This window comes from Solanum verrucosum, unplaced genomic scaffold (assembly GCF_900185275.1).
Source record: "Solanum verrucosum unplaced genomic scaffold, falcon-dt-bn FXZP01000085.1, whole genome shotgun sequence".
In the NCBI taxonomy this organism is placed as follows: Eukaryota; Viridiplantae; Streptophyta; class Magnoliopsida; order Solanales; family Solanaceae; genus Solanum; species Solanum verrucosum.
This window is the reverse complement of record NW_026019839.1, coordinates 1,298,872-1,318,286: the sequence shown is the minus strand read 5'-3', so window position 1 is coordinate 1,318,286 and position 19,415 is coordinate 1,298,872. Positions and strand designations below refer to the sequence as shown.

Sequence of the window (19,415 nt, the reverse complement as noted above, 5' to 3'; positions counted from 1 at the left end):
AATTCACTTGAAAAGTAATTTTTCAGGATTTGATTAAAAAAAATTGTGTTTGACCCCTATCTTTCCAAAAAATAAAAATGATTTTGAGTGAAAAAAGAAAAGAAAAGTGGATTGTATTTATACTTTGAGATATATATAAGATTAAACAACACAAATCTTACTAGTTTAGTACCTAATTATCTTTCTTTCTTTCAATTTGCATAATGGAGAATCGTACCATATTTTTCACCTCAAATACATGTATCTGTCGCTTCCAAATACATGTATCCGAGACACATAATAATCAAATGCATATCAAGTCTAACTAGTTAAAAAATGCTACTGAAACCAATAAATTGAGGAAATCGCGCTTGCAATAACTTTGCAATATTCTGGCGCATGCAAAAAAAATAAAAATCAATACAATCAAAATCCTTCCAATTTTTTTTGGGGAGATTCAACAAACTTTACACTTCTCTTCTTCTCCTTAATTCTCCTTCAATAATTTTGGGCCTATTTTTCTTCAAAAAATGGCGACCTTTCGAAATGTGGATTTCAATATTTGTATGTATATGGTGTGATTTGCGTGTATCTGGAGTGACGGACTCAGAAATCTCGTGAAGGGTGTCCAAGATTTAATATATATGTATGAAAAATAGTTTTTAACTAGCAAATTTAGTACAATTTTCTAATACATAGTATAATTTTTCGACAAAGAGTGTCCGATTGGTCACCTTGGGCTATATGTGGCTAGGCCACAGGTGGCGAGCAAGATTTGTTATGTATCTCAAATACATGTGAATCTACTTGGATGCAGTGTATCTAGAACAAAACACCTAATTTTGACTCCTTGTATCTGAACATATATGGAAGCACCAAAATCAGATAAAATATATACTATTGCAAACTAGAATGCATAACAACTTTATTCTTCTACCTAATTTCTAAATGTATTGAAGTCCTGGATAGTAAAGAAAAGTGGGATGCTATATTTTTAATATTGAGATTAGTAAATATGTTAATAGATTCTTGATCTATATCTCCAATTTTGGGTGTGTTATATCTATGTAACCGGGACCTCTCATGAGAATTTAGATCCTAGAGTTGTGAGATATGTCTTCACCGGATAATTAGCTCCTAAACTAGTAAGATTTCTGTAAGTTAAACTAAGAATAAAGGATCATAGGAATATGGAAGTCTATGGGGAAATCTTGGATGATATTTACACATAATAGAACTCATAAATGCTGCATACATCCAGTTGTGTGAAGCAATGAGTTTACCTCCAACTCAAACGCTTCTTTCTTAAGTAATACTAATCCTAAAAAAAAGTGTTTGTATTATTATAAATATAGTCCTTTATTAAAGAGACTCAGACACCTATACTAGGAGGATAACAAAAATCAAACCATATAATGATCATTCTTATATTCATGTCTAACCATTCAAGTGTGACTTAAAGGAACAGGTTGACCAACAAGGATTGTGGTAGAGTAGTAAGTACTCCTTTATCCTTAACCAAGAGGTCTGAGGTTCAAGCCCCCTTGGGTACGGATTCGCCTTTGTTAGGGAGCAATTTACCCCCCAATGTGGGACTTCCCCGCGCAAATCCGGATTTACTCGGGCTCCATGGTACCAAGCACCGGGTGAGAAACCAAAAAAAAAAAAAAAAAGGAATAGGTTGGAGTACACATTTCATGTACATGTATCACAATGTTCTTCAATTCTAGTTTGTTGAGTGAGGATTGTTATTGAATTGTACCTATTTCCACCTTTTTAAAAATCATTGTTTTAGGTAAAAATCTTTAAAAATTTCAGCTCCGAGTTAAGGGCAACTCGGAGAGGACTCGATCAAAAATCTTGAACAAATCATTGTTTTGTTAAGGATCATAGTTTAAGTGAAGTTTAAGGCAAATCCTGCTAAGGTGAAGGTTGTGATTTTTCATCCTTGTGGGTCGGGTGCTTTCCACGTAAAAATCCAGTTACTTTACATTCCGCAAATTGTTCTTATGAAACATATAAAGTATCTCTGATTTTTACCGAACTAATAGACTAAAGTATCACAAGCAAATCACCCATGCAAGCTGCTAATAGGGCAATTGAAACCACCCAAAGGATTTCTTCTTTGATGCTGCGATATTATTCAGTGCATAATGCAATACATAATGCGTGTGTATACTATATATAGTACAATGTTTACACATTTCTCCCTATATCATACCCAGCTAATTTAGCTTTTACAAAGTTTTTCTTATTATTCCTCATATTGCAATACCTACTTCTCACTTCTCCTCCAATAGCTGAAGGTGAACATGATGTGATGGCTTTGGATCACGTATAATCATACAGGTAACTTCATGGGAGGTATCAGGTAAGTGGTCACAGATCTGATACAATGAGAATATGATCACATCTGTGGTCTTCTCTGAACAACATACAATGAGAATATAATCACATCTGTGGTCTTGTCTGAACGACATAAATCTTTCCATCCCTCACTACACCCTCGATGTCTTGAGGAGAGCCATATAGCTCCTCGATAGCATGTCCAGCACGTGCAATGTTGGACAGGATTGTCTGGCGGAAGTTACCATCAGTTATCAATGGGTCGGAAGAGTAATCAATTACAACTTTTTCCTCCTCATCCATTGGTACACTGCAGTAAACCAATACGTAAGCTGTTATGGTGATGCTATAAAAGTTGAAATCAAAGTATTTTGTTACAAATAGAACTGCTATGAAATTGAAGCATATGCAGTATATATGCCCTCTTGGGGAAAAATAAAGAGCTCAGATCAGGAGTGGATAAAGGGACGGCTGTGATATATAGGGTTGCTTTAATCTTTATTGGTTGCCCTTCTGTGATATATATTTATAGAGAGAAAGAGAATCCAAAATATTAACTTCCGAAAAAGCTGCATTATTCATCTACCCAAAACTAGGAAAATGGTAATTGAGTAGCTGTCTTAAAAACGTTCACCAACTGAAAACCTATGAGAGAAGTGACCTGTCGTAGAGGCCAGCACCGGCATAACCTTCCAAATCCTCCCCATTGGAATCAGATCGGAAGATGATAGATCTTTTTATGAAAAGGCCGATCGGTTTGCTTGGGTAACCTAACACCTGCAAGTATTTTTAGATCCATCAGAAGATTCAGAACAAAGGTGAGGATCTCACTCTTTCCCATTTAATTACTATCAATAGAAGCCCGTAAGACATCTGCTTGGACACTAAATAGCTACTCATCTATCTTAAAAATGAAGATTTCAGAGGAGGTCAGGTGGAAGGGAGGGAGGATATATAAGGGGTCTACAAAAGGTAAATGTGACTCTGGAAGATCAACAGGCACCAATACTCACTTGAGGAGAGTTGAGATCCTTTTTCTTGCAGATAAAACTCAAAGCACGTCCTGGATAAGCTCCAACAAGTGTTTCCCCAAGGCCCCTGACCACCTGTACAGAAGGAAAGACATAAGCACCATTTTCCCTTTATGGAAGCAAACATATTCCAAGATGTCATGCTTTAGTGATTTCTTTTATATGCCTCTTGTCCAAGCTAATTTCAATTAATGATCTACCTTAAGAAATATGGTTACTTGTCGAGATAATGGCAGACAGAGGAAGCAAAAATTGAGGAAGAGGACAGCTGCTAAGGTAGGATATAGTTCATTTTTTAATGTTCAATTAAAATCCAATACAATGATAAAAACCGTTGATCTGACATTACCTCGGCATATATTTCTGAGTCGTCTCCAGAAGATGGGTTGGTTGTGTGAATGACAAATGCATAATCAGCATTTATTATTTCTTGAACAAGGACAGCCATGCACAGATAGTCATGATCCAGTTTCACCTTCCTTGTGCTGAAGTATGCTCTCTCATTCCATTTTGAAGCCCACACCTGGAGAACATAAAATATGAAAATGCATGTCCACCTACTGGATAGAAATGTAACGGCGAGGAGTAAAAATTTCTTCCCTTTTATCGGAAAAGGTTATCTTGAAAAGATCAAATGATATAAATGTAACAAGTAAAATCTCCCAAGATGCCAGTATTTCAAGAAGCAGCATATATATGAAATCTTTGAAAAGCCAGACACACGTAGCACTCCAAGAATGAACTCGTATTTCACGAAATCCTTGACAAACAAAGGCTTCAATATAAAATATTACTATTTGTCCATAGCCTGCTACCTGTCACATCAAGATTTGAGCTACAGAATTACAGATATTAAAGAATGCTATAGAAGGTTTACCTTTTTTATGGCCATCCATGCTTGTTCCCACCGCTTTGGACCTTCATCACCAGGCCAAGGCATGCCAGAACCCTGCATCTTCTCCTTCAGCTCTTTGACCTATAAAAGTATGATGACAAGTGTGTTGACCAAAGATATCAATCTTCTCTGATGTAGTAAAGCCGGATGCCTTTGAAAAAATGATCAAGGTATCTATTATCCAGGTCGTGAATTTCTTTTTATGACTAATAAACACGTCTGAAGGGATTGAATCAAAAGAAAAAACTTTCCTAGCTTGGTAGGTTGATGAAAAGAGAATCAAAACACCCATTAGAGAATCCAAATGTCTTCTCAGCTTACAAAAGTTTCAGTAAGTTACATTAAGGAACAATAAATCAGAAACAAAGAGAATAAACAAAGATACCAATTGAGCTGGTGCTGAAAGATCTAAAACCGTTGTGCGAATTTCACCAAGAGCGCTGAAGTCTCCTTCAGATAGTTTTTTCATCAGAATTTGCAACTCTTTTGCCACTCCCTGTGAATTTTAAAAAACAGTTCCATCAATTGGTATCACTCTCAGAAACACATAAAGCAAAAGAGAGAAAGGCAGAGAGGAGGATGAGAAACCCATCTCAAATGTCACATTGTAAAGTGCCAAAATTCATATTAAAAGATCCCATGATCCAGGAAACAAATTGTACAATTATCCACAATGATTCTCTTTCGTTTATTATGATAACAGAAAACAATCTTTATTTTAGATATCTTTTTCTTTTCTCTTTAATATCCTTCTCCGTCTTAAAGATCCAATGAACAGCGAAGAGAACTGTGCAATTACCAAAAATGATTCTCTTTTATTTTGTTATGACAACTCAAAAGATCCTTATTTAGGGTGAGTTAGAATCCCACATTGGTTGGGGTATGGAATGATGGCGTGCTTCTATAGATTCAGGCAATCTTCCCATCATGTACTAATTTTTGGGCTTGAGTTAAGCTCAAGTTTCATATCTTTACATAGTATCAAAGCCTAGGGCAATCTCCCCCTCCCCCCTATTTGGGCCCCCATATGTAATCCATGCTCCAATAGGGTCTGGCAATGAGTAGGATACAATCCTCCTCTCGTTGGCAAGCATTTGGGGTTGAGTTAGGCTCAAGTGTCATATCTTTACTTAGATATCTTTCCCTTTTCTTCTTTTCTATTTCTTCTTCTCCTTCTTTTTCTTCAACTGTTTAAGTGTACGGCTTTGCATGTGTTTCTCGCGTCAATTAATAAAACTATATACAAGTACAAAACTATTAAGAAAATAGCAATTGACCTTAAAATAAATGTTATATCTTAATGATAGAAATTTCATATAGGAAGGATAAAAAGTTTTTAAAGAAAACGTGAACCTCTTTCTTTAATATTTTTAATTCTTTTATTTATTTATTTATTTTATTTACCAGAATTTAAGTAAGATTATATAAGGACAAGTGAAAATATAAATGGAAAATAAGCTGATATTGTTTTGACAAGTAAATGGAAAAGAACCTGATTTATGTCGTCTGAAAGTACTTTCTCAAAGACTCCAAATGGAAGAGCTACTGACGTAGGAATTCCCACCGAGGAAGGCACTTTTCCTTTCAGATATGCAATATTACGTGATTTAGCTCCAACCTAGATAAATCATTATCATTCAAATTGAGAAATGTGTTCCAGAATCAAGATCAGCAGCTTCAATCATTTAGGTCAACAAAAAAGGCGGAGAAATCAGTTTAGTTTTCTAATCACAGTCAATATTGCAAACCTCACCATTTCACTTGTGAATTCATCTGCTGATATTGCGTAACAACCACCAAATTGCTTTTTCACCAATCTAAGTGTTGCTGAAGTTTCAGCTTCTACCAAGTTACTTGAACTTTGGAGCTCAATCTCATTCACCTCACTATCAGATGCCAAAAAGCAAAACCAGATAAAAAGAAAAGAATAATAACCGATAAAATGCCACTCATATATATTTGCACTTTAGACAGAAATGAGCTGTGTCCAAAACAGAAAGTATGCCCCCAAGGCCTAGCTCATGTGGCAAAAGGTGGAGGATTTGTGGCTTAGGTCGCAGGTTCAAGCCCTACACCATGCAAAGCGAAGCCTGGTATTTAAGTGGAGAAGGGTAGAGGGGCGGGACCATTATCCACCGAGTTTAGAAGGCTGTGACTGGTCCAAAGGGCGGGTCACAGACGGATTTCTCGATTATCAAAAGAAAAAAAATAGAAAGTATATCCTATGAAAGAGAATTTTGTTTTTGGTTCACGAGTTCATTCATCTTTCCCAAAACAAAAATTTAGAACTTTAAGACATACATTACAAAACCGTGTTAAAGCACAAATTTTAGGATTAAAACAAGCTAAACATTTACCTGCGAAAATCATGGTCAAGGAATATTTGTTTGACATTTCAAATAGTTAATAAGGTTTTGAGAAAGACGCACTAATAATTTAGTTTACCTATAGATTATGTCTGAAGGTGTAGGCTTTAAGAGCAAAATCCTTCCTTCCTTTGCTTGGAGGTCAGCCAATATATTGGGATCAAAGCATGTAGCAAAGCAAACCTAACAGAAGTTTCCTTCAATAATACATACAGCATAAACTTATTTTAACACTCTAAACAATTTTTAATAGAAGAAACTACCTTCCCATTTCTAGCTCGAACAGAAACATGTGAAAGAACATCTGGCATGTCTGGTGTTATCAGGGCAACAGCACCATCAGGAATTTCCTCCTCTCCTTTAACAGATTTTGCTACTAAGATCGTGGGCTTCTCGTAGATTTCATTCTGAACTGAAAGCAACTCATCCACAACGACAACATATCCAATGGCTTCAACTGGACTGATAATCTGCCAACTGTTATAAGAGGAAGAGAGTTGCATTAGAGAAATAACCATGTCAGAATATTCTCTCCTCTCCTCAGACACTTGCATGGAAACAAAAAAGGAATATATATTTTCTTGTATCTCTAGTTGCAATGTTCTCTTACTGATTTACAACATAAAATCTCTCTCTCTCTCTCTGTAAGTAGGACTTACCTATATTTCTAGACCAAGAAAATTGATCTTTTTATATTAATGCAACAAGTATACCACTTGAAACTGTCACAGTTTATTTAGACTAGTAAATAGTTCATATGAGTGCACATATTCTTAACATGCTAGTAACAATATCTCAGAGCATATAGAGGTATGAAAATCTAACAACCTTCCTAGATTTGCAGTTTTCCGAAGCACGGGATCGAGTCTATTAAGAAGAGAGGATAATGAAGCTGCTGATCCAGCACGTATAATTTCTTCAGTAAATATGTTCAACTGCATCCAATAATCACACAGACAAATTATTATGATATTTCTGTGCTGAAAGTGTAAGTAATGTTTTGAGTGACAGAAAACATACAGCCCATTGGTCCACCCCAAGTATTGATCCTAGATATTCGGCAGATGGCTGCAATAAGTGATGGTACCACTCTGCCTTGCTTGCAAGTGCAAGACGGGTTCTGTCAAGCACAGCTTTTGCAAATAAAGCCCAATGGTTGTCTCCACCATTGGACATTGAAAGAGCTTGATTCCATCCCTTTATAAACAAAAAGATATTTCGATCAACAGAGCTTTGTAATTGAACTTTTGTACAGGATGTAATGAAATTTTTTCAATGAATTTAAGTTCTTTTTTCTGCTCAAAGCAAAGCAGTTCAGACCTAAAATTATTGAATATTTAAGATAAATCAGTACATCTAGCGAAGGAACAACAACACACTAAGGGGTCGCTTGGTAGAGTGTATTAGGAAAAATAATGCATGCATTAGCCTTGTGTATTACTAGTACCTTGTTTGGTACTCTTTTCCAACATATGCATAACTAATTCTTGCATTAGTTATACACTCTATTGTGTATTAAGGTTTGTATTACTAATACTACGGATTTCTAGGTATTAGCAATGCCAATAGTTTAAATGCATGCATTAGCATGATTAAAGACCCAGTTGCCCCTCAAAACCTTTCTTACATCTTTTCACCATAATAGTGGAGGGTATCTTTGTAAATAAAAATTGTACGCAATGCATGCTATTTTTAATGCATCAAACCAAACAAAGCATAAAAATAATCTACGTATAATTAATGCAAGCATAACTAATACATGCATTGCTAATGCAAGCATTACTAATATAGTCTATTTAGCATTATTCTTATACGCTCTACCAAACAACCCCTAAACTATTTATAATTACCTTCAAGCAATAAACAAGATCTTCATTATCATCCACAGAGAGTGCGAGATTTTCAAGAACGAGGGAGATGAAGTACATGATTTTCTGTGAAAAAAGTAGCATGGCCGTGAAGAGAGCAACGTTAAGTTTTGAAATTAATGAAACACATTTAGACAAAGAAACTTGATTTTAAAACTGAGAAACATTTAACATAGTGTACCTCAGGATTAGCATTGTTCAATTCTTCATATCCCCTTTCTACTGCTGTTCTAACTGTAGAATCAAGTGCTATGTCCAAAAACAGCAGATCCTTTAGACGGTTGTTTGGTTTGAGAAGCAAGGGCCTAAGCTCCTCACGAGCCTCTAGCAATCTCTACACACACAAGAATTTCAGAAAGAGAAAATTTAGTGGGAAGTACCATGTATTAAGCAAATGAAAACAGAAGTACAAGAAAGTTGGAGTTACCTCAAGAAGAGTTTCCACATTTTTATCTTCCACATGGTCTAAGACAAAATGGAGGAGGTCCTATTTGTAGGATTGATATGACATGAATCAATTCTAGAATCAGTAATACAAAAATGGGATGCAGGTTGACAAGTACTACCTGAAAGCCAGATGGCAAGCCTGATACAGGATTTATCTGGACTCCAACCATAAAGCCTTCTCCCTGATGATAAGTAAGCACTATCTAAGATGAAAGTTGCGAAGTAGAAAGACTAAGTTTCTTGTAGACAGCATTACCTCAGTTTTGTAGCCCATGCAGTTTGCAATAGCAGACTCAAGATCTGCACCTGAATGAACTGCCTGCAAATGGATCACCATTAAACGGAGGTCTTCAAGCTCTATAGAAATGATCTTAGGAGGTACATGACCTAAGTCCTCTCAAGTTAAACAGATAATCAAGCACACGTTTATAAGTGAAACTTCTCCAATACACAAATGTTACTTTGTAGTTTTGATGATTTAACAAACAATGGGACCTGGTCCCATGAGTAATGCCCGTCCTAGAACGAATGGAGAACAGCTGTAAAAGCTGCCAACACTGTCATGGTTGGTGGGCGCGGGAAACGAGGACAGAGCTCTAAGCCGATGGGCTCGCACTAGGTTGTTTTGTCTCTACTGATATATACCTTTGTTGACATGAAACAACCTAGTTTTTGAGTAATTCAAGAACTTTCAAAAGGCAATTACTCTCCAGCAAAAACAGCTCTCAAGAACAGCAAGGGACAAGAGTGTCTCGAGTTGTTTATTTGAAAGTCATGTTGTGAGTCGTAACATTGTAAGATCTAATCCTAAGTTATAAAGGAACTTAGATCGTGTCATTTATATTCTCAGTTGACGATTAACATAGCTAGAGTTAGCTTTGTAGTGTATTGTTGAAGTCTATGTTAACTAGAGCTAGTTAATAGTAGGCAACATAATTATTGCTTTGATTCATCTTGTAATAGAGTTGTTGCAAGTAGTAGGGTTAAGAGCTTAATCCTTGAGTGATTATTGGAGTCTGTAATCACGGGTAGCTAGGAGTTAATGAAGAGCAATTGAGAAATCCTGTGTGACAGGTCGTGGTTTTCTCCTCCTTTGAGCAAGGAGGTTTCCACGTAAACATCCTTGTTGTCTTTGTGTTTTTACCTTCTTTACTGTTTTATATTGTGTCAAAGGACTGGTGGACTCTTACAAGTCATCAACAAATATCCTCAAGACAAAGAGAATCACACCTCTTTAGGGAAACCATAGTTCTAAGTCAGCTTGATTTATTTGGTGCCTACTTATTTCTTTCCTATCAAAACAGCTACTGATCTCACATTACATCATTAGATCATATACTTCAAATGACATTCTGAAGCCCCTTGAAAGTTTAACATAACCAGCATAGATGTGCATATTTACGTGAAGTCTATAAAGGAAAAAGATAAATCTCAACCCAGGGCAGGGAATACTAGTCTGACAGATACGTTGAGAAATGGCACAGAAAGGGTACAACTGCAATTTTTCAGTGTCTACTAACTTAAATTATGCAAAACAGGATCCACATATAGATGCAAAAAGGACAAACAAAAGAAAAGTAGGTGACAATAGGGGTAACAACATCCAGTTATCCATCAACTCCCAAACCAGGCATCAGATAAATGGACACAAACAAGACTGAGTGAAGAAATTCAATAAAAGGGATAGTGGTATTTAACCTTCAATGTTCTCATATAGTGACCTAAATCACGCAAAAGACCACCCTTTTGATCTCCTCTAAAATTTGGTTCAGAATGGATAGCACGGTCATAACTCAAAAGACGCTCTTTTGTTATTCCGTTCTCATTCAGGGTTTTCCAATAAACACCAAGATCAAAATCACTCTTGATGTAGTCAATTAATGCCTGCAAAAGAAGTACATTGTTAAACTACTTCTGGGAAAGAAGTTTCATCAATATTCCCTCTGCATTCTCACTACCTGACAGATCACAACATCATCAGGACTAGTATTATTATGCAATTTCTGATGCCATTCTTCCATCATACCACCCTTGCAGTCATTGTTCCTCTGAAATTAGGAAAAGAACTCTTATAAAAGAACTCTTATCAACATGCTATTCACTTAAGGAAACTAGATACCCCTGTCTATCAATAGAAAGACCGGTGAGGAGATAAAAGATATATATGAACCTGGATGACCAAAATTTCATCCCTAATTCGCTGTCCTACATCCCCTTCACCTCCACGTCCAACAGTTGACATAATCATCCGCAAAATTTCACGGTACTGAGGGTGACTGGTGAAAGCATTCTGCAACAAGTCTGTAAGTCTGTCCTGAGCCTTGCTTATTTCACTGTAACAACAAAGACATTAGGAACAGTCAAATCGGAATGCTTGACACTCACAACGACATGAATGTTTCTGCAACTTGAATACAAAGGACAAGATTAATGAAAGAAATTGAGACTCATACTTCATTATGTTGGCATTATAATGGAGGAAACGAACCTGAAGTTCAAGGATCAAAAAGGTATATATAGAGGTAAATATAAGAAGAGATTTACCGTGGTTTTACGTTATAGTTTTTGTTCCATATCAGTTGCCTTGTAGCCATGAACCTCATCCATACAAGAATTCCAGCAAAACCAAGTTCACCAGCACTAGTGGCATCTTCTATCAAGTCAGCAGCAATATTAAACCTGTTGAAAGTAAAATATGACGTGATGTTAAAATTCGGCACATCTTTTGGCAACCAAATTAGAAATCATGCATTTGAAAAAAACCACACAATGCAGGCTTCCATATTATAAATTGATTTCCTCATTATCTTTGCCAGTACTAGGTTCTATTATGCAAATAAGTTAAACATGTCCACAAAATATTGACAAGAAATGCCAAAGTGGGAACTATTAGTGTGCACTTATCTTTAAAGGTAGAGCAGGAATTCAGACAAACTCTCAATCAATCAATCAACTATGCCTCAACCCAGATTAGTTGGGGTTGCTATGTGAATGCTCTATACCTATTCTGCCTTTTCAGGCCCCAATATCTACAGGTGTCATCATAACTAGACTATCTTACCCAGTTCATCAATCTACTGCAGCCCATCGGTCTGGGCTGAATCCAAGAAATTCTCAATAACATGAAAGACAAGTTAAGAGCTTGAAACTGAAACACAGAAAAAAGTAAAGAGGCTAAGTCAGAGATGGGAGCCAAAAAAGAGATGTGCTCACCGGTGCATAAATGACTTCTGAGCCTCACTTTCCATATCTGCTATTTTATCCAGTAAAGACTTTGCAGTTCCACTGCCATCCCCAGCAGCCTAATGGGAGAAGAATTGTCATACTCCATTTCAAAAGCAACGAAACAGATAACAAGCCAAGCGAATACCAAAACGCGAATCCAAATGTATAACAAGTGATGTTTAAGAGATTAAGAAGCATAGAAACCTTGAGTGCTAATTTGGATGCAGCACTGAAGCCAACATAGAAATCCGACCCTTGGTTCTTAATCCATTTTTCACCAGACAAAAGAACAAATGGCATCCCCACAAAATTGCCATCTTCAATTACTATATCCAAAGATTGTACCTGAAAAATTGATTCCGTAGAACAAACCATGAGTGTTATACAATGTTTTGTCCACAGTCGAACAGTTGACATCATCTAAGGAACTACTTATATGATATACCATAGAAGTTATAACATCAGAAGAACTGTCTGAAATGGGGATTTCTGCACCATTGTCTAATGTATCGGACCCAGGCGTCAATATATTTGAAGGTGGTTTCTGAATATGTAATTGACTACACAATATACTGGATAGAAAGGCTTTACTTCTTTTTTTCCTCCTTTTTGAATCTTTAAGACAATCATTTATATAATCTAAAGGAGTCATTCGTTTAGCACACCTTAGAAGTTAGACCATCAGAAGAACTGGCTGAAAAAGGTGTTTCGGCAGCCTTGTCTAAAATAATTGACCCAGGAGGCAATATGCTTGAAGGTGGTACCTGAAAATGTAAATGGTCACTGACTACTCAATATAGGTAGGGTATAGGAAGGTTTTCTATCTTGCTTCTTTGGTTTTTTCAATTGCAAGATGTGCACGATTTTTATTCTTACCATCCACTCTCCAGGACTTTTGGATAATGCCCAGTGAAGAGTAATTGGCTGATTCAGATCTGTAGCTAGATGTACTTTTGTCTTCCCAGAGGACTTTGCTACCAGTACCTTAAAAATGTGGAGACAATGGAAGATTCTCAATATGCATTCAAACTTGCTTCTGAGATTAGTGGTTACAGTCAAGAATAAGTTAGCACTCACCAGTAGCTCCCCATCATCGACCTTAAAGATCTTTTTATTTAGGATCGGATCATCAATCTGCTCCTCCTTCTCCTTGGCATACAGCTTAATTTTAGATAAGGCTGGTGGTTCTTCCAAGACCTTTTGTACTTGTACTGCAGGACTGGAAGTATACTTATTAATAAGATGCCCAAAGTCTCTCTTCTTTCTTTGGATTCTTTCAACGGCAAAAGAACTTCTTTTCAGGTGCTTTTCCACCTTAGTTTTTATCTCCCCTTTTGTAATCTTTTTCCGCAACTCATCAAGGGTAATGCCTTTCTCAAGCTCAAGTTGCAATTCTCTTCTTGCTTCTTCAAGTTCTTCCTGTTAATAAAACAATGCTTGATCAAAGTCTCACATCTATAGAAGACAGCATACCCAGCTTTATGCGCCTGGAGATATACACACACTACATAAACTGTAAGAAAGGTTCAGCATTTACAATTTGCTTTTCTGGAGGATAGTTCGGCTTTCCTGCTTTCTCCCACCTAATGTAAGCTTGTGCTTGGGCAAGGTCATCAGGTATATCACTCTTTGTTACATGAAGAGGCTCTTCTTTGCTTTGACTTTTATCATTAGTTTTTGTTAGCCTTGCTCGAATGTCCTGTATGGAAGCACCACGAGCTATTTCGTCCTGTAGCTCAGTTCGAGCAGCCTCATATTCCTCCTGAAATACACAACAGACAGTATCAGTAACTAAGTAGATAACAGAAGTGTCTAATGGCAGTGGAGGATAGGATATCCCAAATAAGGAAAGAATATATCTGAGTAGCAGCAACATGATTAGAATTTAGAGCTTGAAAAGAACAGTTGAGAACGAACAAACATAACATTCCTTTACACCTTGTTTGGATGGTTGTTACTACTGTATTGTTAGTTTAAATACAATGTTTGTTTTGATTATTACTTAAATTATATTGTATAGTATTGTTTGAATCTATTGTTAGGTAACGACGAAAAGACCCATTTTATGTAACGACCGATTTGGTGTGATCGCGTCGTTACCTTAATATTTTCTTCTCATTTTGTCTTTACTTATTATTTAATAATTCTATTTTATCCTTTACCCTACCTTTTCGTAATAGTTCTACCCATACCTTACTTTTCTTGTAGATTTATCATTCAAATTATGAATATGTGACATTATGTAATGATGGAGAACGATACAATCTATCCAAATGTTGTATACATTAGAACAATACAATAGGACATAATATAACATAATACAATACAATACGATACATTATGAAACAATACGTAACATCCATCCAAACAGAGTGTAGCAATTCAGTAGAATTTAGAGCTTAAAAAGAATACAATTGAGAAAGAACAAATATAGCATTCCTTTTAGCAAAGCTAAGCTTTTCACCAAACTATGGTGTATCAACCATCACAGTCCTGACAAGGTAGTGTCCTTTTGGTTCCCAAATGAGACAGAGCACGGGGGGACTTCTTTCTAATCCCCTAAGAATGGGATTAACATGCTTTTTTCTCTGTCATTCGTTAGGGGAAGGGATAGCGTTATCCCTTGGAATAAGTGGGTGGTTCTACTCCTTATTTCAGTGGTGCATCTCCCTTTTGTCCTACACAGCCTCACCCCCTCCCCCCCTCCCTCTCAGCTTGAAAACAAACGTAACATTCCTTTAAGCAAAACTGAGATTTTCTCCAAATTATGGTATATCAACCATCACAGTTCTGACAAGGTAGCGTCATTTGGTTCCCAAACGAGAGAACATGAGGAGACCTTATTTCTAATCCTCTAAGAATGGGATTAAATAAAGTCTCTTTTTTCTTGGTCATTCTTTAGGGGAAGGGATAGTGGTATCCCTTGGAATAAGTGGGTAGTTCTACTCCTTATCTTAGTATTGCATCTCCCTTTTGTCCTACACTGCCCCTCCCCACACTCCCATCTCATGTTGCCTCCCTGGCAACTTGTCTCAGCCGCTTTCTTTTTGTTTTTAGCCTTCTTTCGTAAATTGTTTTGTTTTTATTGTTGCATTAGCTTTGTGCTGTAGCAACTCAATGCATGTCATTGACCCTATTTCGGGTCTTGGGTGATGGCAAAATCTCTGAAACTATTCTTGTTCAATTGGAAATGGAGGAACGAAAAAGAAGCAACATCAGTATTTGGAATATGAGACCTCTTCGCATTTTTTGGTCACTTGGACGAAGAGAAACATTGGATATTTTTATGTCGGGAGAAATTCATCAAATAATTTGAAATAATCTTCTTTACAACTTGTTGCTTTATGGTGTCGTTTACTTATATAGATGATACAGACTTTTTGTTTGATTTTACTGGTTCCTACTTCCTGGTTATTAACAGACTACACATTCTGTAATTATATGCATCCACTGGATATTAGTCTTGCCTTTCTTACCTTAAAAAAAGGAAACAAAGAAAAGACCTGGTCATACTCATTCATAGACTGTACACTTGATTTCATGTCAAAGTCGGCTTACTGATTGTACTTGATTAAAATTTAAAGCCTAATTGTTGACTCTAAGACTAGCATTTTTTAAATTAAAACAACAATTTCATGGTAGACTTGAGCCACCACTAGTCTTGTATAAAATTTTCCCTAAAACCAACCCCACCCTATTTAACATGGGCGAAATGGAGATCAGAAAGCAATCCCTTGACTCCTTAGTAGCAGTCTATCTGCAAGAGGGAGTAATAATAGTCCTATGGCTTCCTATCCATGAACCAAACAACCAGTTGACATATTCTGAGAAAGCATGCATATAACAACAACAAAGATCAGCTGGTTGTTGTGTTCATGGATAGGAATGCACAGGATTATAGTTGACAAGCTAACTTCCATAGAAATCCTGAACTAGGGTTGAGAATTACAATATATGCCAATGTCAAAATGCTCGACTTTCAGTAGAAAATAAAAGGCTTGAAAATTTGAAATGATCAACTCAGTGATGTTAGCTACCAACAATTTGCAGTATGACTTCCCCAGAAAGGTGTGGGACTAAAGGAATAAGTTACTTGCCTTCTCTTTCTCAGGGGTGTAATTCTGTTTTCCCTTCCTCTCCCACCTCAAATATGATTGGATCTGTACAAGCTCCTCAGGAACAGAAACATCTGGGCCTCGTATCTCTTTTCTTGACAATTTGACACGAAAATTACCACCATTATTCTTTATCCTGAAGAAGAAAGAGAAGTGAAATCTATGCAGCTCTTTAACCAAAATGCTATGCTGTTCCTTCACAAAGATACTCATTTACCATTTATCGTGGGCTTCATCGTATATGAGAAACTCAATAGCTTCGATAGCAGTGTCTCGTATCTCCAGTCTCAGGATGGAGTTAGAGCCAGACTAAGAGTAAAGATTCAACAACAAAAAATCATCAATTTTGCATCATAACTTAATCCATGTATGAGAGCAGCAAAACCATTTCCAACTTACTTTAACAAATGGAGTTCTAAGTGCTTTGTTCTTGTACACTTTGGTCCCATCTGGACGATCATTCGGAAGAGACCATGTTCTAAGATAATCATATAGAGAATAATATAAGGATGATTAGTCATCACAAGCTTAAGTTTCTCAAAATGATGACAGTTCAATTTGCAATTAAACTTACTCTTTCCCGAATTTTACTGCCCCCCAGTGCAAAAACAGTTTATCACTACCATTTGTAACTTGAAAATCCACAAAGGACACATCACCTGAAGTGGGAGGCCTAACATCAACCTGTTATAGTGCAGAAGCAAATTTGTATGACCAGCATAAGACATATAGGCTGCCTCTTTTACAAGCAAGTCATAATAAAAATTCATTTTGCAAAGGTAGTGTCCCACATGTGTACCTGTAGCTCAATATTCCCCTCTAGACTGAACTTTTCTGCTAGCTGTTCAAAGAAAAAACATTTAAAATAGGTATATTAGAAAGATATTTGCACGGCGAATTAAACATCACGGATGCTGAGTTATAAGTCTTTTTTTCCTTTTTGAGGAAGATTCTGAGTTATAAGTCTTGTGCTCTATATTTACCAATAAATGACATTGTCTTTTGTTTTCACCTCATTATACATTCCCATAGTACATAAACTATTCAGTGTTTGTTTCCTATCACGAACTCTAGTTTTATTTTTATTGGCTATATATGATAGCACTGAAAGGAAAAATTAGACATCTATTCTCAATCATGATTTAATATTAGAACTTAGAAGGATCTGTCATAGCAACAGATCTTCAAGGAGAGTCCCACTCCAGCAACAAATATAATGCAGGGATGAAAGATTAAGAGAAACAAAAAAGGGACGAGATAAGTACAAGTGATCTTATAGGAATCATCCACATTTATGCAAAGTTATTCAGATATCAGTGTTTACACTGTGAGTGGAAGACTATAATCAAGCTAAGTAGTTAGTTTCTAAGCCCCAAACAGAAGAAATCAGAAAGAGGAAGAGACCTGCCTATATGCAGTAAATGATGACCAAAATATTCAGGCAACGGGATAACTATGTAATAGTAAATGAGAAAAGATTATCCAATTGATGAGTTGATTGAATTGTAACTACATAAAAATCACATCTTGTCATACAGGTAGGTTCAGCATTTACCTGAGAAGAGGTATCAGTGGTAAGTACAGCATGAGGAGAACTAGAAAAAGCACGGTTCTTTCCCATAGGTATTTTCTTTTTCTGCACCTTTAACCTGTTACCTCGAAACTCAGTTGATAAAGGTGATTTCGAGATCACTTGTTGTTGAAACAAAGAATTGCCTCCAACACAAGGAGGACTGATTCTACTTTTATGTTCCAACACTGTTGAGGTTAGGAATCCCTGGTACAGCAAGTTATTCCCTAAGGAATTACTCATATCCTCCCACTGGCTTAATTCACTGCCAATACAATACAAAATCAGTCAATACAAAAGCAATATACACAAAAGCAATGGATCGTTCGCGGATAATCAAATGAAGGTTGTAATGTGTGCCTGGTGAGTATTTGTCAGTTCACAGAGAAGACTTAATTAGAGTAAAATGCAACAAAAAAAACTTAAAAGTTTTAAAAAGGAATCAACCAAATCCAGAATTCCTTCAAAACAATAAAGTGCACACGGAAATATACTCGTATGACTCGTGTATGTACTAATCAAATGTATGTCGGTGACCAAAAGCTGATCAATCACTTTTTGTACATACAGAACAGCATTTCCCCTTTTTTCGTTTTTGTTTTTTTCTCGAATAAAACATCTAGAGAAATAACCAAACTTTTTTCCAGAAATATGCTGTAATTAAAAGGTTAAACGAGCTTGAATTTGAAAAATTAAGCTTGTTTATACACATTAAACCATGAAAATACTGAAAATTAACACCAAATTTTGCTAAAATTCAATCGAAATAACACTGATTTAACCAGGATCTCAACTCGAGTATGCCAAAAAACAAATTTCAGATCAAAAAAGCTTTTAAGTTCTCGATCAATCAAGCGTAAAACATATCATCAAATACGATCCTAAATTATGCGAAATGTACAGTATAATCACTAGAAATTTACCTCAAGTTCAGCTAGAAACGTCGATTTCTAGTGAAGTAACGAGGAAATTAGCGAAGAAGCGTCGAGAAATTCGATGAAGATGAATTCACGAAGCAAAATGAAGATTGGAGCAGAGAGTATGGGGATTGGAGAGTGGAAAGTGGTAGTGAAATAACGTAAAGGAAACGTACGTATTTTTTATTGTAATATAGAGAAAAAGAGTGAGGTGTCGAGTTTTGAGAAGGGTTACGGTGGTGATTTGTTATGGGATGTCACGTGGGAAAGTTTGAGATGCAGCCGGCGTGGGCCCCGTGAAGTAGAGCAATTTGATTGGATGTTTTTGCAATTTGAATGTTTATTTTTGGAGTTTTATGGGAGTTTGATTGTAACCTCTTCTTTTTCTTTGATATTTTCTTTCATGATCTTTTCTTTTTGCCTTTGATATTTTCTTGCAATAGTACTTTACTCTTAACTCTGGTTAACTGAATTAATTTGTCTCAATTTATTTGGTTAACATAAGAATTTTACATTACCTAGTAGAAAGAATTAAAAAATAATCACAGACTTTATTTAGCATCAGAAGAGATAGACTAGAAACGATATTTATTATATAAACTAGATACGGCCTCCCGTGCTGAGTAGAAAAAATTAAAAGATAATCACAGACTTTA

General features: G+C 36.2%; 1 protein-coding gene across 1 annotated transcript; it reads right to left on the bottom strand.

The window, feature by feature from the left end:
* Positions 1–2,070: 2,070 nt before the first annotated feature.
* Positions 2,071–18,884, bottom strand: LOC125815650 (alpha-glucan water dikinase, chloroplastic). The gene is made up of 34 exons (XM_049495183.1): positions 18,766–18,884; positions 17,828–18,107; positions 17,072–17,113; positions 16,847–16,956; positions 16,672–16,750; positions 16,490–16,581; positions 16,255–16,408; positions 13,695–13,919; positions 13,235–13,576; positions 13,034–13,141; positions 12,823–12,921; positions 12,362–12,502; positions 12,146–12,234; positions 11,477–11,611; positions 11,103–11,265; positions 10,891–10,980; positions 10,631–10,816; positions 9,189–9,251; positions 9,052–9,114; positions 8,913–8,972; positions 8,667–8,819; positions 8,468–8,551; positions 7,638–7,814; positions 7,446–7,552; positions 6,881–7,094; positions 6,697–6,800; positions 6,005–6,137; positions 5,744–5,869; positions 4,637–4,747; positions 4,234–4,332; positions 3,706–3,879; positions 3,339–3,431; positions 2,987–3,102; positions 2,071–2,635 (listed from the first exon to the last, which is right to left on the bottom strand). The coding sequence occupies exons 2-34, from the start codon at positions 18,083–18,085 to the stop codon at positions 2,431–2,433; spliced, it is 4,395 nt and encodes a 1,464-aa protein (XP_049351140.1). The 5' UTR covers positions 18,086–18,107; positions 18,766–18,884; the 3' UTR covers positions 2,071–2,430.
* Positions 18,885–19,415: the final 531 nt, after the last annotated feature.